This window comes from Aquarana catesbeiana, linkage group LG03, assembly GCF_042186555.1.
Source record: "Aquarana catesbeiana isolate 2022-GZ linkage group LG03, ASM4218655v1, whole genome shotgun sequence".
In the NCBI taxonomy this organism is placed as follows: domain Eukaryota; kingdom Metazoa; phylum Chordata; class Amphibia; order Anura; family Ranidae; genus Aquarana; species Aquarana catesbeiana.
Genome location: NC_133326.1, coordinates 21,761,863 through 21,785,527, shown reverse-complemented (window position 1 = coordinate 21,785,527; position 23,665 = coordinate 21,761,863). Strand labels below are relative to the sequence as shown.

The 23,665-nt window shown below is 41.2% G+C and overlaps 1 protein-coding gene across 7 annotated transcripts in view; it reads left to right on the top strand.

Moving 5' to 3' along the window:
* Positions 1-23,665, top strand: part of MEF2A (myocyte enhancer factor 2A) — a 271,262-nt gene that overhangs the window by 142,802 nt on the left and 104,795 nt on the right. For all 7 annotated transcript variants that reach the window (XM_073618380.1, XM_073618383.1, XM_073618384.1 and 4 more), the window contains exon 3: positions 5,761-5,964. In XM_073618380.1, the coding sequence (XP_073474481.1) occupies positions 5,761-5,964 (204 nt within the window). The remainder of the gene's footprint in view (positions 1-5,760; positions 5,965-23,665) is intronic.

Here is a 23,665-nt window from a genome sequence, read left to right as displayed (position 1 = left end):
AAATAACATTACACATTAACCTTTCAATTTATCGTTCGCTCGGCAGAAAATTTCCAAACTTGTCCTTCGGTTTTTTTTCGGCACAAAAACGTCCCAACCGATTATCGATTTTGTGCCCATTAACTGGCCGAAAAACGAACGAACTGTCTAAATGACCGAATTTTCGTATAGTGTATGGCCAGCATTAGGCATTTAGATTTGGCACTTGGGTGCGAAGGGGTTAAACTTCTGACACCGGAAAGTGAAGATTTTAATTTACTCTACTATAGGCTGTGTGTACCGGGCACCACGTGATCAATGCACATCTTATGAAGGTGAAAATCCAGAGGTGCCGGTAGGAAGGTTTGGAATGCCTTTAAAATGAAAACTCATTTCACAGATGGAAGCGATGGCCAGGCAGGGCAATGTAATTATCATCGGGGACTTCAATTATCTGGATATTGACTGGTCAGACGGAACTGATCAGTCAACTAATTGGTAGAAACATAAAGACACACTCACTCATACACCCACACAGTGTGAACTGGATGCACTAATGTCTGTATTCAACCTTGCCAACTATAAAACTACGTCTGGGTGAAGTGATGTTCGATCTGATCTGAATCGTTCTAGTTTTTGACAACTAAATACAAGTCTTAAAGCTAAAAACTAAACTGTATCTGAGCACCGCAAACTGAAAACACCATTTGATTAATTTTTAATCAGGGTGGATAAAAAGCAATGATTTTTTTTTTTTTAAATCCAAAAAAAAGTCTTTTTTTTTATTTATTTGAATCTGTTTTTTTTTTTTTTTTTTTTTATCAAATTTATTTTAATAAAATGCTTTTGGAGTAAAAATCTATTTTTTAATTTTAAGATACATTAATAATTTAGTTTATTTAGCATGAAATGGAGCTTAGTTATATAGCATGAGCCTGTATATGCTGCAATATTTACATATTTACTTTTTTGGTAAACTCGTTCAGTGAACCCAAGCTCTGCAAGCTGAGATAACATGCACTGCATTGATGCATTCACATAATTTCACAGTAACCATGAGATAAAACAAAGTTCAGGAATATTCCTGTATCCCATCTATGTACACTACAAACTGTGTGATTGAATCGGTTCGGATATCGCTGTTTTACTAACCTGACAGCTTATATTCTAAATAGGAACCCTTTAATTTTGTTTGCAAATCTTAAAGATTCTAACTACCAGTAAGAACAAGTCCTTACATTTAAAGCAGAGGGCAACCCTAAAATAAAAAAATTGCATTAATATTCTTTAAAAAATTAAAAATATAAAACATTTGAAACATTTTTTTTTTAACTTACCTGAAACCCCTGTTGCTAGGCAGTCTTCCTAATCTGCCTATTCCGCGGCGCTTCCTCCTCTTCGGTGAGCGGCCCAGTTGCCTTCTGGGACGTTTGTGTCCCAGAAAACAACGGGGCCATTCACAAAGCGCCACGCGAATCGCGCATGCGCAGTAGGAAACAGGCAGTGAAGCTGCAAGGCTCCACTGCCTGTTTCCCTTCGTTAAAGCGGGGGGGTTCACCCACACCACCAAAAAAAAATATTAAAGGCCAACAGCTACAAATACTGCAGCTGCTGACTTTTAATACATGGCCACTCACCTGTCCCAGGGTCCAGCGATGTCGGCAGGGGACGCCGAGAACCCGCTCGGTTCTCGGCAGCTGCCGCCGCCATCCTAGGCGAGGGACTCAGGAAGTGGAGCGTTGCAGCTTCACTTCCCGGTTCCCTACTGCGCATGCGCGAGTCACGCTGCGCGTCCCTAGTGGTCCCCGCTCTCTCCTGGGAGCTGTGTGATTCCCAGCAGACAGCGCGGTGGGGACGGGAAGAGGCATAGACTCCCATGGGAGTCTATGCCGGAAGTGGGTGCAAATACCTGTCTTAGACAGATATCTGCACCCCCCCTCCCCCCTGAAAGGTGCCAAATGTGACACCGGAGGGGGGGAGGGTTCCGAAAAGCGCAAGTTCCATTTTTCTGTGGAACTCCGCTTTAAGATGGAGGCGCCGGCAGCCGATCCAATGGACGGATCGGCCTCGGGGGGGCCGACATCGTGGGCTCTCTGGACAGGTAAGTGTCCTTATTTAAAATCAGCAGCTACAGTGTTTGTAGCTGCTGACTTTAAAAAAAAAAAAAAAAAAAAACGCGGCCGGAACCCCCCTTTTAAAGAGCACCTGTCATTTCAGATCCATCATGGCAGTGCCTGTTAGCGGCGTCCACTCACCTGCTGCCGCCACGTCCCTCACTTTGTGTCACTGCCACATCACCAGCCGTCCCATTAAAGTGAATTTTTGTTTTTGGAATCCATCTGCCCTTAGCTCAGGAATGTATGCAGGAGGATGTGACTTGGCTAAGAAAGCCCCTTCTGCCCTCCTCCAGATGAAAAGAAAAAAAGATGTTCATGAGGACACCTGGGATGTGTGACATCATTTTGGTCTAGGCCAGAAACCAGGAAGCAATTGAAGAAATGTAAAAAAAAAAGTCTAAAACAAGTAACTATAATATACCTTCTTATCTATTTACTAATGCCAGCAGCTTAAATCGGACCTTCAGTAATTTTTTCAACTTTCCATCTATTAAATCCTTCTGACCTTGTAGTTGTTTAACCTTTGGATAGTAAAACATTTTTTTTATGCCAGTAAATACCTTATACAGTCCATTTCCTTGTTTCTTGTCTGGTCATTGGCCTAGGCTTATGACATCATGCACAGCTCTCTCTCTCTCTCTCTCTCTCTTTCTCTTTTTCTCGTGAGAGTTTGCCAGGAAGGGAGGGGGAATGGGTCATAAGAGGGCCAGTGAGAGCTGCAGAGCTGGAGGTGTGCCTCTGCGTGTCTGTGTAAATCCAGGAAGTGAACAGGCAGCAGCTTCAGCTGCCCACAGTTAAAATGGCTGCAGCCAGACTCAGTGGGGGGAGATTTCTGCAGCGTATTTGGCAAGTACAGAATCCCAGTATATATAAAATAATATGCAAAGTGGTTGGAGGGAAGCTTCAGAATGGCAAGGATGTTTTTATTACAAATTATGTGAACAGACTGCAGTTCCTCTTTAAGGAATAAAAAATGGTTAATTATGATTGAGAGAGAGTTTAGCTCCACTTTTACACCAGTGACCTAATGCATTACATTCCCTAAAGGAAGGAAAATTCTACTGTGATAGGAATGGGCATTTTTTTTAAATAAAATGTAATGCATGAGGCCAGTTCTGTTTAACCGCTGCACGACCATATACGTCAGCAGAATGGCACGGGTGGGCAAAAGGGCGTACAGGTACGTCCCCTTTAAGAAGTGGCACTGCGGGCGCGCCACGTTGACCACGGGTCCCGCAGACTCAGTGTCCGCCGGGTGCCCGCGATCGTGTCATGGAGAGGGAGAATGGGGAGGTGCCTATGTAAACAAGGCATTTCACCGTTCTGCCTAGTGACATGACAGAGATCACTGCTCCCTGTCATCAAGAACAGTGATCGCTGTCATGTGAGTCGAAGCCCATCCCCCCCCCCCCCACCCACACACACAGGCTACTTTCAGACTGGGGCGTTGTGGGCGTCAGCGGTAAAGCAGGGCTATATTTAGCGTCGTTTTAGCAGTGCTATTGGGCCGCTAGCGGGACAGTTTTAACCCCCGCTAGCTGCCAAAAAGTGTTAAAACTGCCCGCAAAGCGCCGCTGCAGCTGGTTTGCGGCACTGCCCCATTGTTTTCAATGGGAAGGGGCGCTTTAGGAGCAGTGAATACGCCGCCCCTATAGCGCTGCAAATATGCGGCTTGCAGGACTTTTTTTTTCCCCATCCTGCAAGTGCACCGCTCCAGTATGAAAGCCTTCCGTCTTTCACACTGGAGACACAGGAGAGACTCTTTACAGGCGCTATTTTTAGCTCTGTAGAGCCTGTAAAGCGCCTCGGTGTGAAAGTAGCCTTAGAATCACTCCCTAGGACCCACTTAACCCCTTGATCGCCCCCTAGTGTTTAACCCCTTCCCTGCCAGTGTCATTTACACAGTAATCAGTGCATTTTTATAGCACTGATGGGTGTATAAATGTCAGTGGTCCCAAAATAGTGTCAAAAGTGTCCGATGTGTCCGACCATAATGTCGCAATCACAATATAAATCGCAGATCGCCGCCATTACTAATAAAAAAAAATTAATAATTAAAATGCCATAAAACTATCCCCTATTTTGTAGACGCTATAAATTTTGTGCAAACCAATCAATATACGCTTATTGCATTTATTTATTTTTTTTACCAAAAATCTGTAGAAGAATACATTTCAGCCTAAACTGAGGAAAACAATGTTTCTTTATATATTTTTGGGATATTTGTTATAGCAAAAGTAAAAAATATTGCTTTTTTTTTTTTTTCAAAATTGGCGCTTTTTTTTGTTTATAGCGCAAAAAATAAAAATCACAGAGGTGATCAAATACCAAAAGAAAGCTCTATTTGTGGGGAAAAAAGGATGTCAATTTTGTTTGGGTACAACGTCACACGAAGTAAGTGAGGGGTTAGTGTGTGGGTGTGGCGCTGTCCTAATTTATAGAAATACTTGGTAAATTGTGTGTAGCCAAATCCCATATGTAAAGTCGCATAAACCAAAATTGCAAATAAAAAAATTCAACGAAAATAAAACCAAACCTAAAACAGCAAAGTGACCCCCTTTGGAGTGTGTAGGTGTAACGTTGTCCTAGTGGAGAAAATGGAAACCATGGAAGAAATCGCATAAAGGACTGCTGCCTCCACAGATGTGATTTCCACCAAGGTGGAAAAAACAGAAGGTAAGTGATTTCCTTGGTGGAAATCACATCTGTGGAGGCAGCAGTCCTTTATGCGATTTCTTCCATTGTTTCCATTTTTTTCCATTTTTCTCTACTTTTTTCTCCACTAGGACAACGTTACACCTACACACTCCAAAGGGGGTCACTTTGCTGTTTTATGTTTGGTTTTATTTTCGTTGAATTTTTTATTTGCAATTTTGGTTTATGCGACTGTACATATGGGATTTGGCTACACACAATTTACCAAGTATTTCTATAAATTAGGACAGCGCCACACCCACACACTAACCCTTCAATTATCTTCTGCTTTTTCCACCTAGGTGGAAATCACATCTGTGGAGGCAGCAGTCCTTTATGCGATTTCTTCCATTGTTTCCATTTTTTTTTCATTTTCTCCACTTTTTAAATTTTCTGTTCCTTTGCGCGGATACACCACTCATATTTCATTACAACGTCACACGACCGCGCAATTTTCAGTTAGTGCCGAATCACAAAAAGTGCTCTGGTCAGGAAGGGGGTAAATCCTTCCGGGGCTGAAGTGGTTAAAATTGGAGGAGTGACGATCAATGTTGCATTACAATTGGTGCTCAGCTGGCATAACTGTATCTGGGTATGGCACTAGAAGCATTTATGTTTTGTACATGTAGTGTTTTTGTATCACTGACCTCCTCTGTGGTTATCATTCAGAAATCACTTTACTATGTTGCGGTCTGTTGCAGCAGCAGAGGATTTGCCCCTGCGTGGGCTATGTTTGGCCCTTGTGTGGGCAATTTTGTATGCTAATGGAAAATTCAATAAAAAAGATAAAAAAAAAAAAAAAAAAAAAAAAAGAAGAAAAAGAAATCACTTTTCTAACATGCAGATAGAAAACAAACAGATTTTTGACTATGGAAAACTGTCGTCATTGTTTGCCCCACATTAAAAACTGCACCCAATTAGAAGCCTATATTTCGTGAGAATAATCAAACTTTCTTTTCCCCCCACACAGGTTACGTTCACCAAGCGGAAATTTGGGTTAATGAAAAAAGCCTACGAGTTGAGCGTACTCTGCGACTGTGAAATTGCACTGATTATTTTCAATGGCTCTAACAAACTGTTTCAGTATGCGAGCACCGACATGGACAAAGTCCTTCTAAAGTATACCGAGTACAACGAACCACACGAGAGCAGAACCAACTCCGACATTGTGGAGGTAACTGTCTTCTTCTACTTCTGTTAATGAACAGACATTAAAAAAAAGGTGTCTGGGGGGTGATTGGGAACTATTGTGGTTGATTTGTGGACTAATAATGTAGGACTTTTCTAAAGAGGGGAGACTGTGAGCCAGGCCTTCCCGTCCACATCAGTGCCTGACCTCACAAATGTACTTCTGGAGTGTATATAGTATTATATACACTCCTAAACCTTGCAGAACAGTTGAAGATGTTGTAGCTGCAAAGGGTGGGCCAACTCAATATTGGACCCTATGGACCAAGACTGGGATACCATTAGAGTTTGTGTGTGTAAAGGCAGGCATACTTTTGACAATATAGTGTGTATGTTATGTATATGTGTATTTTTTAAATATATTTTATATATATATATGTATATGTGGGTGTGTATATATATGTATGTGTATATATATATATATATCTATATATATATATATATAGATATATATATATAGATGTGTGTGTGTATATATATTAGTGTGTGTGTGTGTGTGTGTAAAATGTGGTGGTTTGGGTGCTTAAGAGAAGTATGGGCTTGTAAAAAAAAAAACAGAAACATTTATACTCCCCTAGATGGATGCAGCATCAGTTCCCCGCCCTCTCTAATGCCCTGTACACACGGTTGGACTTTCCGACGGAAAATGTGCGATCGGATTGTGTTGACGGAAATGCCAACCGTGTGTGGGCTCCATCGGAATTTCCGACACGCAAAGTTTGAGAGCAGGATATAATATTTTCCGACAACAAAATCCGATCGCTTGTACACAAATCCGACGCACAAAGTGCCACGCATGCTCAGAATAAATCAAGAGACGAAAGCTATTGGCTACTGTCCCATTTATAGTCCCGACTTGCGTGTTTTACGTCACCGCATTCAGAACGATCGGATTTTCCGACAACTTTGTGCGACCGTGTGTATGCAAGACAAGTTTGGCCCAAATTCCATCGGAAAAAATCCGACAGATTTTGTGATCGGAATGTCCGATCGTGTGTACAGGGCATAAGAATGAGAACTGAGCGATCAGACCACTGATCACTCGGTTCTCAGCCTTCAGTGAGCAGAGAGCCTATGACTGTCACCGCCTTTCTGCTCTGCCCCTCCAGTGCTCACTGGAGTACTGGGCTGTGGAGGAGGTGGGAGCGACTGGCTCAGGCTCTCAGCGGCTTGCTGAGCCAGCTGCCAGTCCAGGCATCTTGGCAGATCCCAGCCATACATAGCCAGAAGGTAAACTGTTGCCACGGCACCCGTAAGGACTTCTCTTGGCACCCCAGTTGAGAAATACTGTCCTAAATGATGGACTACCATGCTGCAACCATGTGCATTGCATGGTGGTTGCAGTGCAGCCCCATTTACTTCAATAGGTCATGTTCAACGGGCAGTAGTGCCCTCCAAATGCAACAGGGGGTGTAATTGCTGCCTTGTAGAACTCAGGACGCTGGCTTTGCAGCTTAACCGCTAGCTGCCCGCCCACTGTCATATGACGTGATCGCCTTCCCAAGCCACTAGGGGGCGCGTGCCGCGTCACTGGGGACCCGATGTGCGTGCCCGGCGGCCGCGATGTCCGCCAGGCACCCGTGATTGCCCAGCAACCGAGCAGGACCGTGGATTGGTGTATGTAAACACACAGATCCACGTCCTGTCAGAGGAGAGGAGACCGATGGTGTGTCCCTTGTACATAGGGACACCGATCGGTCGCCTCCCCCAATCAGTCCCCTCCCCCCAAAGTTAGAATCACCTCCCTAGGACACGCATTAACCCCTCGATCACCCCCTAGCGCTGAAAACTGAAAAATGGCTTGGGCAGGAAGGGGGTGAAAGTGCCCGGTATTGAGTATTGAGGTGGTTAAGGGGGAGCAGATGGGAGGCTGGATGGGTACCCTAAGCAGTCTGCATTCCAGGCATTTGTCCTTGGGTGCATACTGCCCTAGACGTAAGGTGTACTGCCCTGTCCCAGCAGCTGTTAGCCTCTCATAGCGTTTAACTGGCTGCCGGCAATGAGGCTGGATGTGCACCTGTGCCCTGCAGATAAACGTCAGATCCCCATGTATCAGGGCTAAGAGCCCAGTGTGCACCAGTGTGCATGAGGCCTTAAGGTAAGCTCCATTTCCTAACATCTACTGTTATTGGTCTTGTGGGTTTTTTGTGCCCCCCCTACAAATATGATTTATGGAGCACCTTCAAATGGTCTATTTATCTTTTTACGGTTTCATAAGGCAACTAAAACAAAGCAGATGTTCTAATAAACATGCTATCTTTGATCTGATTCCTGGTACTTTTTAACATGGTATTGCTTTTGAATCATAAAAAGTTCAACAGCTTTGACCAGTGTAAAGTATAGGGGGTGCGATGCCTAAACATTTTTTACCTTAATGCAAGAAATGCATTAAGATAAAAATTGTTTAGGCTTTAGAACCACTTTAAATAAAAAAGCAGTAGTAAACCGCATTTAAAAAAAAAAAATGTTTTAACTTGCAAGGCAATTCTAGTATGCATCGCATACTAGCACATTATGTGAAACTTGCCTTAGAACGAAGCCCTCCAGTGACCACTGAAGGTGCTTCCATCTTCTCCCGGTCTTCCTTCCAGGTTTGCTGACTCCAGCTGTGTGAGTGACTGGAGCTGCGATGACGTCACTCATGCGCGTGAGAGCCGCCGTTTACGGCACAGGACTCTAAGACCCCTTTCACACTGGGAACGCATTGGCGCCAAAGCGCTGCTCATTTTAGCGGCATTTTAGCACTGTTTAAGCTGCGCTTTTTGGCCGCTAGCAGGGCACTTTTAACCCCAAAGAAGGGTTTAAAACTGCCCAGGTTACGGCGCTTCTGAAGTGCTTTTTAGGCGCTTTGAAAGTGCTGCCCATTCATTTCAATGGGCAGGGCGTTTTGGCGGTCCCAAACCGCCCCAAAGATGCTTCTTGTAGGACTTTTCCTATCGTCCCGCAAGCACACTGCCCAGTGTACAAAGACACACTGAAATGAATGGGAGGTGGTTTTCAGGCGCTATTTAGAGGCTATCTCTAGCGCTAAAACGCCTGAGAACCGCCCCATTGTGAAAGGGGTCTAAAGGAACGGCACGGGTATGCCCTTTCTTCAGAGCGCATGCCCTGGTGATGTCACTGGCTGCATCTACAGTAAATATCGCCTAAACGGCGCACGTTTAGAAGATATTTGCAGTGCCTATAGGTAAGCCTTATTATAGGCTTGCCTATACTGTAGGTAAAAATCATGCATGGAAGTTTACTCCCACTTTAAATGGCCATCTTTATTTCAGAATATTTCAACATCTATATTTATTGTATTAAAAGATTGCTTGCAATAAAATCAAGTTTTAGTTTTTATGATGGAATAATAATAATCAATATTAATAATAATATAGAAGTTTCTTCAGTTCAGAATGGAGGAGTGATAAACAGCGGTGTTGCATTTCAGATGCTTACCTTCAGTAAAAGAAATAAAGAATACATTTGGATGTTGGTCTTCAAGAAAATGGCTGCCACATTGGAAGGGTTTAGTAGTAATGGATGTGGTGGGCATGTTTAGTGGTTGGGCCTCCCTCCACCTTTTGGTGTGCACCTCCTCTCCCTTCCCCTGGGATTACAAAATGGGGGAAATGATCTCAACTGGTGGAGCTCTCCATAGCAGACAGTTAGCTTCTATCTTTTTTTTTCCAAAATGATTAGAAAATGGAAATGTAAAATTTGATACACTTTGGTTATGACAAAGTTTGTCTCGGCACTTTTTACTCATCGCCAATGTGCGAAGCACCCAAGAGGCCGGAGACCTGACTGGTCTCTACAGTTTGCACTGGGAAGGAGGGAATGTCACCAGAGGGAAAAGGAAGAGGGACAGTGTGTCAGAAACCATGAAATCAGGCAGAGACAGAAATACAGTTAAATCACACTTGTTTAATAATAAAAGTAAAAAGAACAAATGTAGTCAAAACATAGCCAAAGTTCAGTAACCGGAACGGATAGTCAACCAAGCCAGAAGTCAGGGATCAATGTAGTGGAACAGCAAGCAGGATCTGGAGCCAGAAGGGATGTCAGCAAAACAAGTCTTGAACAGGATCACAGGAGAGAGTTTCTGTGATGTGACCAAGGCGAAGGCAGAGATCTTCTGGACTGGACAGGTTAAGTAGGCAGGACTGACAAGCAGGATATCATCAACAGCTGAGTAACTGTGGAGAGATAGGAGCTGGCAATTAGCCGACAGCTCAGAGAAGGAAGGGCTAAGCCTAGCCCTGACACAGGGGAAGCAGTGGCAGAGTACGTTGTGGCGAAGTATGTAACGGCAACATTTCTAGCTGGTATAAAGGTGCAATGTGTGGATGTGGGGTGTGTTGTCAGGCCAGGTTTTTGGGGGGCAAAGAAGTTTTAGAGTTGGGTACAGTGGTGGAGATGCAATGCCAACCTGCCAGGGGTATTGTGTTCTTCATAGGCCTGAATGCAAAACACGGTTTTCTAGTAAGCCCGCAGGGAGGCTTTGGCGAATGAGCCCTACCACTGTGCTTGACCTCAATCCTCCCTCTCTGTTCTCAACACCTCTCCAACATGCCCCTACTACACTATTGTGGTTATCTGATACTTGAAGGGTAATTATAATATATCTTCTGTTTATTTTGCATGTGTAGAATCAGGGCCATATATAACAAAGGTCAAAAGGGGCAGCTGCCCCGGGCCTAGTCATTGTGGGTCCTAAAGCAGCTGCCCCTTGACTCTGTGCTGCCTACAAAAAGATAAGTGGATTCAGGGAGGGGTCCAAGAAAATGTTTGCCCAGGGTCCAATCAATAATAAAGACAGCCCTAAGTAGAACCACAGCTCCAGCATCGCCCTCTGCATTAGGTGCCCACCGCCATTTTACCAATGTGTACTTCTGTGCTGTGCACCATGGTAGTGAACACACCCTATCGTATTCAGTGAACAGGCACACCTTTATTAGTTTATTTTTATAATCCGTTTGAAAGAGATTTTCTTTTCTGTTTTCCTTTGTGATAGTCTTGGGTACATAGGGTGCCACTTATAAAAACATGTCTCCCTTCGTGTGAACGCGTCATATTGTACTGTATATATAGATCTGTAGAGGAATATGCTGGTCACATATACCTTTTTATGGTTTCATAGTATTTTTAAACGGAAATATAGTTCCCCTACCTTTACAATTCCCATATTCATTACCCAATTCTTTAAGATTTATTACATTTAGCTGCAATGGTGCTCTAAAGTTAGACTGGTGGACAGATAGGTGTGCCTAGGACTGGTTTTCCTCTAAAACGTAAATCAGAATTACATTTTCGCCTCTGTGCCATCTACCTCCCGAAACTGGGTTTTTTTTTTTTATTGGCACCATATTTTTTCCAAAATTATCTTAAAACAATACCAGTATCTGTTATATCTGAATTTACCCCTAGGCTTAGATGGTGGTTAGACACAAGGGAACATTTTGACCACTAAGCATTGCCTATCATTACAACCACTGCATAGGTAAACCGGCAGAGATATGTCTTTAGACGAAGGCAGCCCATAGATTTTCTTTCCTTCTACCACGGGTGGAAGGTAAGAAAATTGCTCGATCCCCACATCAACATAGTCTGTGTTGATGGGGGAATCCCTTCTGCAGTGCTATTGGGTTTTGCAGGCACGGAACCTTTCCTGCCAGCAAAACACAATGATTGCTGCCGGCAGCTGCAGGCGCCTGCAGTGATTGCATGAGAAATATCTGACAGGCTGGTTGTGCTGAAGTCGATCGAAGGACAACCAGCCTGCCCCATGGATGGATCAAATCTCGGCCAATCAATGCTGAACCGAGATTCGATCCATCTATGGCCGACCCGCACCATGGTAATTCATGACATTAATCTAATCTAAGGCAAAGTTGGTCCCGTGCTCGTGGCACCAGCAGGGAACCAAGACCGCACCCTGGTTGAGAAACTCTGTACTAGCGTGATGGCCACAAATTTCCCGCTCCTGTGCCTTCTACATGGTTACCCCTGCGGGGTCTGCTCTCTCACCACAACGCCCATTTAGGCAACGCTTTGCATTTTTTCTTAAATAGTGCAAATCATTCCCTAATTGGACAAGGTGGAGAGGAAGGGTGTTGACATCACAATCTCACCCTTAGCCAATCACAAAACACTTTTTATTAATTGAGAAAATGCAAAGCCATGCTGAGTGGGCCACCCACTGTAATTACTATGCATTATGGCACCCAGAGGATCGTGACTGTCACTGTAGTAGATCGGGCTGCTAAAGGGATTTACAGCTTCCACAGGGGCCTCTCCGGTATCACATACACATACTTCCAAATGTATATATAAAATGTAAGTATTGCGGAAGTACAATGCCAATTCCAAAAAAGTTGGGACACTACATATAGAGATTTCTTCAGATTCTCTTAATCTTTTGATGATATGTACTGTAGATTATGATATATTTAAGGTCTTTGCAATTTTACGTTGAGGAACATTACTCTGAAATTGTTTGACAATTGGTGAACCTTTGCCCATCTTTACTTCTGAGACACTCTGATGCCCCGTACACACGGTCAGAATTTCCGACAGAAAAAGTCCGATGGGAGCTTTTCATCGTATAGTCCGACCGTGTGTATGCCCCATCGGACTTTTTACGTTAAATTGGACTTGGATAGAGAAGATGTTCTATATTTTTCCGACAGAACAAATTCCTATCGGGAAAACCGCTCGTCTGTATGCTGTTCTGACGTAACAAAAATGGCGCATGCTCTGAAGCAAGTACGAGACGTCGTACGTGTTGTCCCGTTGTACGTTTTGTACGTCATCGCATTCTTGACGGTCGGAATTTGGTGTGACCATATGTATGCAAGACAGCTTGAGCGGAATTCCGTCGGAAAAACCTTCAGAGTTTATTCCGACGGCAAAACCGGTCGTGTGTACAGGGCATGACTCTCTAAGATGCTCTTTTTATGCCCAATCGTGTTAGTGATCTGGTGCCAATTAGCCCAAATAGTTGTAAAATATTCTTCCAGCTCTTCCTTGTTGGCACCGCTCACTTTGCCAGCTTTTTGTTGCCCTGTCCCAGCTTTTTTGAGATGTGTTGTTGCCAACGATTTTTACAATTAAGTTTTTTTATTTTAAAATGAAACATTTTCTCAGTTTAAACATTTGATATGTTTTCTATTGTGAATAAAATGTGGGTTTATGAGATTTGCAAGTCATCGCATTCTGTTTTTACAGCGGGTAAAAGAAGTATTAAACACGTCGCCATTTTTCTTGGTAAATTACATAGTTGCATAGTAGGTGAGGTCGAAAAAAGACACAAGTCCAACCTATGTGTGTGATTATATGTCAGTAAAAGTATAAAAAATATATTTCCAAAGGTGCTTTTGACATAAGTTTCACCACGTCACAGGGAAAAAGTATTGAACAAATGAAGAAAGGGAGGTGCAAAAAGGCATGGAAAGCCAAGACACCAGCTGTAATCAGAAAGCAATCCCACCCTTTGTCAGTGTAAATTAATATCAGCTGGTTCAGTCTCAACTGATGGCCTATAAAAAGATGTCTCATTACCGAGGTGTCACACAAACATCTCATGATGGGTAAAAGCAAAGCGCTCTCAAGACCTTTGTAACCTTATTGATAATGATGGCATTGGTTACAGAAGGATTTCTAAACTTCTGAATGTTCCAGTGAGCACTGATGGGGCCATAATCCAGAAGTGGAAAGGACATAATTTCACCATAAACCGGCCACGACCAGGTGCTCCTTGCAAAATTTCTGACAGAGGAGTGAAAAGAATTATCAGAAGAGTTGTCCGAGAGCCAAGAACCATTTGTGGAGAGCTTCAGAAAGACCTGGAATTAGCAGGTACAATTGTTTAAAAAAAATAATACTTTTTTTAAACCATGTCCTGTATGCACGCTCACCACGCAAGACTCCATTGCTGAAGAAAAAGCATGTTGAAGCTCATTTAGAGTTTGCTGCACAACATTTAGACAAGTCTGTGAAATACTGGGAGAATATAGTCTGGTCAGATGAGACCAAAATTGAACTCTTTGGATGCCACAATACACACCATGTTTGGAGGTCACATGGCACATCACCCCAAAAACACCCCCATACCTACAGTGAAGTTTGGAGGTGGGAACATCACGGTGTGGGGCTGTTTTTCACCATACAGTACTGGCAAACTTCATGTCATTGAAGGAAGGATGAATAGAAAAATGTACCAAGACATTCTTGGCAAAGATCTGCTGCCATCTACCAGGATGTTGAAGATGAAATGAAGATGATGAAGATGTCTTTGTATGTATGGATTGCATGGGTTGTTACAGACGTGGTGAAAATTTTCATGTCAATAGCACTTTTTAAAAATATATTTACCTAGAAAAATGATGATGTGTACCATACTTATTTTACCCGCTGTATGTAGATCTACATAGTGTCCTAACTTTTTTAGAATTGGGGTTGTATTACATATATGTATGGCCCAATGTAAGTGTGAAAAATATATCATCACTGGAGAAAAAGAAAGAGGGTTTTTGACTATATGAGGCCAAAAAAATGTGCCTCCATTCCTGATATAAGGAATAAATGGGAGCAGGGTTTGGGACTTTGTGTGAAACATGCAGACAAGGAGACCCAACGACATAAGTGTCTGGTAGGTATACTATAAATTCTGACTATAAATCATGCATAATAACATAATACATATAAAATAGTAATATGAGAAGATTTTATTCCATAACATAGTACATAATGATAAGATGGAATATTGGTATAGCAGTATGATAATACTCTTCAAGAGCAGATGCATGATAGAGGTCTCTAAAAATGATGAAGGTAATTATTAAATTGGGTAAGTATATAAAATATTTATACGTATTTTTAAATGCGTACCCAATTTAATAATTGCTTTCAACATTTTTATAGCCCTCTATCCTGCATCTTCTCCTGAAGAGTGTCAAATTAGCCATGAAACGCGTAGAGCTATTAGATGCCTCTATTTTTACACCAAAAGACTATAACCAACATTATGTTTCTTTTAGATCCCACCAATTTCAATTATGCTTTTTATTGTGGAGACACGTTATGAGTCTGTTTTTTTTTTTTATGTTACTATTACTGTGTATTATCATGCTGCTATACCAATATGCCATCATACTATTATGTTATGGAATAAAGTCTTCTCATGTTACTATTTTATATGTATTATGTTATTATGCATGATTTTATAGTCATAATTTATTGTATACCTACCAGACACTTTTATATCCTCACTGGAGTTCAGTTTTAAATGCCTAGATTTTGCAAATTGAATGCCTGAGATGCCTATAAAACTATTGGAAAGTTTAATCCCTGAGCATTTTCCAAAAACTGAAATATTAGCATTTAAATCTTTTCACTGGTTGATCGTTGTGTAAGCCTTAGTAGTCCTACGTGGTGGTAGACGAGGAATTTGACCACATGAAATTTGTACATTTTTTTTTTTTTCTTTGTAGAATATTTTTTTTCAAGGAGTAGGTGGTCAGCTGCAGCTTTAAATGAAACACATAATAATATAGCCTAGCTGGCGCTTTATATATTTTTGTGAGCGAGACGCTGATGACAAGTTGCAATGGCTGCTCCCTTTTACCTTCTCCGTCTTTCCCCAGTAGCAAAAACAAGAGCCCATAAAAACTCAGAATTGACACAATGAGCATTTGATGTCTGCGCTCAAATCCGACTTCCTCGTGCGGCTCTGCGAATTCCTGCAGCAGTCAAGTGTTTTCACAGATGTTCTCAAGCTTCTGTGGAAATGCATTAGATTACATTGAGAGCAATAAAAAGCTGGTCATTTTGGTAGCCAAATAAAACATAATACCTTAAATTTGGTATCTGGCAGCTCTTATTTAATCGCACACCCCAGATCAATATTATTGAAGCTGTTAGGGCAAATTATAAAGCGCCCCTGTTTCAAGGAACTTAATTCTTTTTGCACATGGGCTTCAGAAATGGGGACGGAATTCATCTGGCAGCTTTATATGACAATCGAATCCGCGACTTAATGAGTTTTGGCAAGAGTTGCTCCATGCCAGGAGAAATGAGATCAGTGGGTTTTAGCGCAGCGTCTTGAAGACAAATTGCAGTATGTTCCCCGACCCTGGCTTTGGTTGAAGAGTTGCTTGTCTTTCTTAAACATTTTATTGGAATCAAGTCAATGTACTTTGGAGAAGTTGTGCTTTGTTGGTTGGGAATATTAAATGCTAACATATAATTAAAGTGTATGACAAGCCAAATATGTTTTTTTTTTTTTTTTTGTGTGTTTTTTTTCTAGTGGGGGAAGGGTCATAATTTCTAGTGGGTTTTTACTGCAATTCGGAGCTCCATTAGATAGAATTCCCCACATTTCTTGCCCTACTGACAATGGTTTCAGCAGACAGGAAGTTAAGGGAAATCTGCAACAGAGAAACAGAAAAAAATAGCAAAATTGACAGGGGTTCTAACCTTACCCATCCTACTAAATACATACACTGATCAGCCATAGCATTGTGACCACACACCATAAGCTGTCAAAGCATGGACTCTACCAGGTATCAGGTACGCTGTGGTATCTGGCACCAAGCCATCAGTACCAGATCCTTTAAGTTCTGTAAGTTGCGAGGTTGGGGTCTCTATGAATCAGACTTGATTTTCCAGCACATCCCACAAATGCTCAATTGGATTGAGTTCTGGAGAATTTGGAGGCCATGTCAACACCTTAAACTCATTGTGTTCCTCAAGCCATTCTTGAATTCATCAGACCAGGCCAACTTCGTCCATTTCTCTGTGGTCCATTTGTGATGTTTACAGGCCCATTGTAGGCTCTTTTGGCTGTGGACATGGGTCAGCATGGGCACTCTGACTGGTCTGCGGTTACGCAGCCCCATACACAACAAACTGTGATGCTCTGTGTGTTCTGACATCTTTATATTAAAACCAGTATCCACTTTTTCAGCAGTTCGAGCTCCAGTAGCTCTTATATCGGATTGGACTACACAGGCCAGCCTTTGCTCTGCACATGCATCAATGACCAGTGGCCAACCATAACCCTGTTGCCGGTTCACTGGTTTTCCTTCCTTGGACCCCTTTTGGTTGGTCCTGACCACAGCAGACCAGGAACATCCCACAAGAGCTGACATTTTGGAGGTGTTTTGACCCAGTCGCCTAGCCCTTACAATTTGGCCCTTGTCAAAGTTGCTCAAATCCTCACACTTGCCCATCTTTTTTGCTTTCAACACAACTTCAGGGACAACATGTTCGCTTGCTTACTTATATATGCGATCAACTTTCAGGTGCCATTGTAACGAGATAATTAATGTTTGTCTCTCTACCGGTCAGTAGTGTTATGGCTGTTGTATGACAAGTTGAGCAATCAACTTTCGAAGATGAAATTTTTAATTCCTTTTTTTCTTTCTCTCGAAATTGCATTTCAATTGCAAAACACGAAGTGGTAGTTTCTATCTACCAAAGTAAAGGAATTTGAAATTGGCACTATTGGACCTGGCAGAACAAAATTTTTGTATTCAGTGAAATTTGAAATGTTTCCCTTTTTTGATTTTGATGTTTCATTAAACTATATCAAAGCTGTCAATTTATTGCCCAGTTGGAATTCCGCAGTCAACTAAATTGCTACGTTTTCTTCAATTACTTTTGATCCTAAAAATATTTGTGATATTTAAGAATATTAAAGATATTATATAGTAATATAAAAATATTTAAGATTTCCATTATGGAGATTTTGTGACCATTGTCTAAGAGGCGATATCCTTCACAATGGAAAGATATCAAACCTCCAGATTGCCCATTCAGGCTGTATCATTTTATGTTTATGTGAAAAGACCAACTAAACCATAAAGTAGGCAGCAAGTTCCACAGAGCGACAAGTGATTCTAGTTTCATTTTCTTATAAATGTTGCTTTCACTGGAAGCTTCTATTTTTCATTCGATCACTAGTGAATGTTGAGTTTAGAAGTTGTTGGGAACGGTTTGGTAGCAAATATGTTTGGCCATAGGAAGGACACTATTAACGTTACGGGGGTGGGGGCTAGAAATGAAACCACAGTCCTGGTGCGGTCCTGCTTTGTAAAAAAAAACAAAAAAAAACTGTAAGCCAGAAAAAAAATTATAGATCATAAATGAATAGTTGAACATGGTCGCTTGCCTTTTTTATTTTACAAACTACAGCGTTTTGTTTTAACTACAGTTATGAAGCCAGCATATCTTCGTTTAGGTGTTGACTTTCAGAATAATTTTAGTTTTTTCTTTAAATAGAATTTATCCTCAAGGAAAAAGCTCATTTTGAGCGTGCAGCAGTCCATTTATTAAAGTAACACATTTATGCCGAACCAGATAAGACCACTATACCTAAGCTGCAAGCTGTTTTCAGTGATATTGGGTCCTAATCTCCCCCTGTATGGCCATGAATGACTATATTGATGGACTGCAGGACATTGGCTTTGATAAGGTGATCACAGTTTTGAATTATTAGTCTGATATTCTGTTCAGTTCTGCTGGTTATTTAGAAATCAAATCGCATAAACTGGATTTATAGGTTGTGATGTGGAGATAACCTGATTTGCATTAAATATTGAATTGAATGCATGTAGGATGCTATGAGGGTGTGATTGTTCCTACTTGTAGAAAACACTGATTCCTACTGAAAGGTTCATGCTGAATTTTTCTAAGATGTTGGAGGAATTTGGCAACTAGTGCTACAAATTCGCATTCTTTCTTTACATAATCATGGTTTCCATAATACTCCCAAATTGTCCAAAACTGCTTAAATCTGCTACTTTAGTAAAACCTTGGTTTGCAAGCATAATTTGTTCCTGAAACATGCTTGTAATCCAAAGCACTTGTATATCAAAGCAAATTTCCCCATAAGAAATAATGGAAACTCAAATGATTCGTTCCACAACCATTTATTCATAAGTCCTTCAGTTTATATTCCATATGAAAAGATTATAGCAATGTGATTAGGTTGTGTAACCATAAAATGTCCATCCACAAATAGAAGCCTCCACAAGGGGATTAGAAGCAAAATTCAGCAGGAGCTACAGAGTGTAAAAGAGAAGAGAGGCGCCTCGAAGTGTAGCAATATGTTGCTAATTGTTGTACCTTCATTAAATGTAACTATATTGCCACACTTAGAGGCGCCTCTCTTCTCTTTTATACTCAGTTGTGACGTGACGCTACTTGTATATTAAGACATCGCTTGTATATCAAGTCAAAATGTATTTACAAAATTTAACTTGTCTTGCAAAACGCTCTCAAACCAAGTTACTCTCAAACTAAGGTTTTACTCTATACATTTTTCAAAGTCATTATGATTTTTTTTTTAAGTAGTGCTCGAGGGAGCTAAAAATACGAATGCAAATTACTTGTTGGGCAGAACCTCTGGGGGAATAGAGGATGGAAAAGGATCTGGGGATCCTAGTAGCTGCAGCAAACAAGGCTTGCAGACCCTTAACATTAAAAAGGGCAGCTACCCATGAGATAAAAAAAACTACAATTCTACCTCTTTACAAAACTCGGGTTTGGCCACATCTCGAGTATACCGTCCAGTTCTGGTCACCAGTCCTTCCGCAGGAAGGATGTGCTGGAACTAGAGAGCGTCTAGAGAAAGGCAACAAAGCTAATAAGGGGGCTGGAGGACCTCGGTTATTAGGAACTACCCCAACTTCTACTTCCTAGAGAAGAGACTCTTTAGAGGGGATATGATCACGGCATCACAAATCTTTGAACAGTGCTTCTAGCAATATGGAGGAAACTTAATCTTGGGTATCTAAAGAAGACACAAGGCCACAAAATGAAGTTGGACAGGATAATGGTTCTATCTTAAATTGCGCAACAAGTTCTTTACTGTTAGAGTGGAGAAGATGTGGAACTCTCTTCCGTAGTTGGTGGTGCCAGTGAGGAGTATAGATACATTTTAAAAATATTTTAGAGGTGCTTCTTAGCGAATATAATGTACAGGGATTTGGAAAATGGTAGTCACACACACTCTTAAGTTGAAATGGATGGACTGGTGTCCTTATACATAAATATATATTTGGTAAGGTTGAACCAATGTGTGCCAGCATGAGTATCCAGGCCTTGAACACACCACCACAAAGCGGTAAACTAGGCCCTTGATCTGTAACAGAAAGATATCAATGAAGATGAACTATAAACAGCTCTTCACAGAGGAGTCCCACAGGGCAATCCCTGCAGACAGACTGAGCTCAGACTTTATCAGGTTTATGGCTAATGCCTTTAAAGTCTATGTAATCTTGAGGAGCATTTTGAGGGCAAGGACAAAGCAGCATTTTGTAAGGCTGTGCCTGGAAGTAATCTGCTTGTTGTTTAGAGATGTGGCACTCGTGTCCATTGGATTCTTTTATGTACACATATCTTGCTTAAGGTTTACATTGATCATACAGCAAAGTCCTTGGTTTTATGTATTCCCAGTGCTCAGAATAAAATCATATAACTGCTATTAAAAGAGAGTTGCCAAAAACACTAAGAGCCATGAAGCTTAATTTAAATCTACTACAGCCCTAGTGAAAAGGAAAGTATTTCCTTTCCTATTTCATGCTTGCGAATCCTTTTCTGAATTGCTGAGCCCACACAATAATGGTATATACAGGTCAATAAAATGAGAGTGCAGACTTTACTATAAAATTTCAATCCAACCAAAAGTGATATTTCAGTTATAGTTGTGCTGCCTCACCCCTTGGCTTTTTATAGATCTTAGAAATTCAAGCATCAAATCTTCCCACCATTATCCTTGGGCCTTCAAAGCTTTTTTTATTACAGGTACCTCTATATTGCCGTCACTTTACACAGCACTTGATATTATACATACATTGCCCCTAACCCTTACCAGGGTGGATAAAAATCAATGATTTTTTTTAAAAGATATAAAAAAAATCTGATTTATTTATTTATTTTTTTATTTTAAATTCAATTTTGTTTTAATTTTTTTTAATTTTTTTATCAAATTTATTTTAATAAAATGCTTTTGGAATAAACATCTATTTAAGATACATTAATAATTTAATGTATTCATCATGAAATAGAGCTTAGTTACTGCAGCTGTATATTCTGCAATATTTACATTCAATGAATCCAAGCTGAGATAACATGCACTGCATTGATGCATTCACACAATTTCACAGTAACCATGAGATAATACAAAGTTCAGGAATATTCCTTTATCCCATTGTTTTGCAAATCTATGTACACTACAAACTGTATGATTGAATCGGTTCTGATATCGCTGTTTTACTAACCTGATGGCTTATTATTCTAAATTGGAAACCTTCATTTTTGTTTGCAAATATTAAAGACTCGAACTACCAGCAAGACTAAGTCTTTACATTTAAAGAGCACCTGTCATTTCAGATCCATCATGGCAGCGCCTGTTAGCGGGCATCCACTCACGTGCTGCCGCCACGTCCCTCATCTTGTTGTGTCACTGCCGCCAGTGTATCACCAGCTGTCCTATTAAAATGAATGGGACTGTCGGTGGGTCAACAGCAGGTCAGAGGAGGAGCCTCTGTGGGACAGAGATGACACTTGCGCTTTAAAAATTATGATTTAAATCAAGTCTTTTTACTAATGATTTAAATCCTGATTTAAATTGCCTTGATTTAAATCAAATCCACCCTCAACACATTCATACATACCCATACTAGAGCCAATTTAGACAGGAGCCAATTAGCCTACCAACATGTCTTTGGAGTATGGAAGGAAACAAGGAGTACCCGGAGGAAACCCACGCAAACACAAGGAGAACATGCAAACTACAGGCATGTAGTACCGTGGTTGGAATTTGAACCGTATTCCCTAGTGTGGAAGTGCTAACCACAAATTTTTCTTTACTGTCGGAGTGCTAAGGATGTGGAACTCCCTTCCACAGTTGGTGGTGTCAGCAGGAATTATTGACGGTTGAAAAAATTTGTGTATATGTGGTAGGGGTCGACTGATTATCGGTGCAGCCAGTATTCACTTTTTTTCAAGCACCGGTATCGGTCACAAACTTACCGATGTAACCGATATTTCTTCAAGGGGCTGTATTGGGGTGACCCCCCCCCCGCGTCTTCCGTCCCTCCGCCCGGGTCTTCTATCCCAGCAACCAGCCGGCACATCTGCCGGTTGTCCGAAGACCCGAACAAAACAGATCGGCTTTGTATGGGTCTTGGATCTAGTAACCCGGATGCGATGTCATGACATCACTTCCGGATTACTGGCATCCTAATGGTGACAATTTAAAAAAAATAGAAAGTATTCAAAAACGCTGATCTTGATGTTTTTAATACTTTTAAGTGCAGAGGAGGGGTTAAGAGTATCTGTGCTGCTTATTACTGTCACAAGGGATGTTTACATTCCTTGTGACAGCAATAACAGTGATGCATTTTTTTTTTTTTTTTTAAAGGGCCATGTAAAAATAAAAAATTTCAATCTACAGAATATCAGCACCTGATATTGGCTATCGGCCTGAAAGACAGCCGAAAAATCGGTATTGTATCGGCCCTGAAAAAACTATATTGGTCGCCCCCTAATATGTGGGAATGATGCCAGGTTACTTATATTGTCACTGGAGGGTTACATCCCCAGAGAAACAATTGTAAAGTGTTTAATATATATGGGAATCTAGATACCCCTCCAATAGACAAGTACACAACAACATAGTTTAAAAAAGTTTACATATCTTAGGTTTAAAAATGAAAAACACATAGTTTGTATAATAACACATAGTTTGTATAATAAATAATAATAATAATAATACCACTCGTCTTCCACTTGGGAAGTAGGAAAATATGTGGCATGAAGACCTTAAGATTATGGTTTATAGTTACATAGTTACATAGTTACATAGTTAGTCAGGTTGAAAAAAGACACAAGTCCATCCAGTCCAACCATAAAAAAAAAAAAAAAAACGTACAATCCAATATACCCAATACTATACCCACAGTTGATCCAGAGGAAGGCAAAAAACCCCAGCAGAGCATGCTCCAATTTGCTACAGCAGGGGAAAAAATTCCTTCCTGATCCCAGAGAGGCAATCGGATTTTCCCTGGATCAACTTTACCTATAAATGTCAGTACCCAGTTATATTATGTACATTTAGGAAAGTATCCAGGCCTTTCTTAAAGCAATCTACTGATCTGGCCAGAACCACCTCTGGAGGGAGTCTATTCCACATTTTCACAGCTCTTACTGTGAAGAAACCTTTCCGTATTTGGAGATGAAATCTCTTTTCCTCCAGTCGTAAACAGTGCCCCCTTGTCCTCTGTGTTGACCGTAAAGTGAATAACTCAACACCAAGTTCACTATATGGACCCCTTATACATTTAAACATGTTGATCATATCCCCCCTTATTCTCCTCTTCTCAAGAGTGAACAAATTCAGTTCCTCTAATCTTTCCTCATAGCTGAGCTCCCCCATGTCTCTTATCAGTTTGGTTGCCCTTCTCTGCACTTTCTCCAGTTCCCCGATATCCTTTTTGAGAACTAGTGTCCAAAACTGAACTGCATATTCCAGATGAGGTCTTACTAATGATTTGAACAGGGGCAAAATGATATCTCTCTCTCTGGAGTCCATACCTCTCTTAATACAAGAAAGAACTTTGCTCGCTTTGGAAACCGCAGCTTGGCATTGCATGCTATTATTGAGCTTATGATCTACCAAAACCCCCAGATCCTTC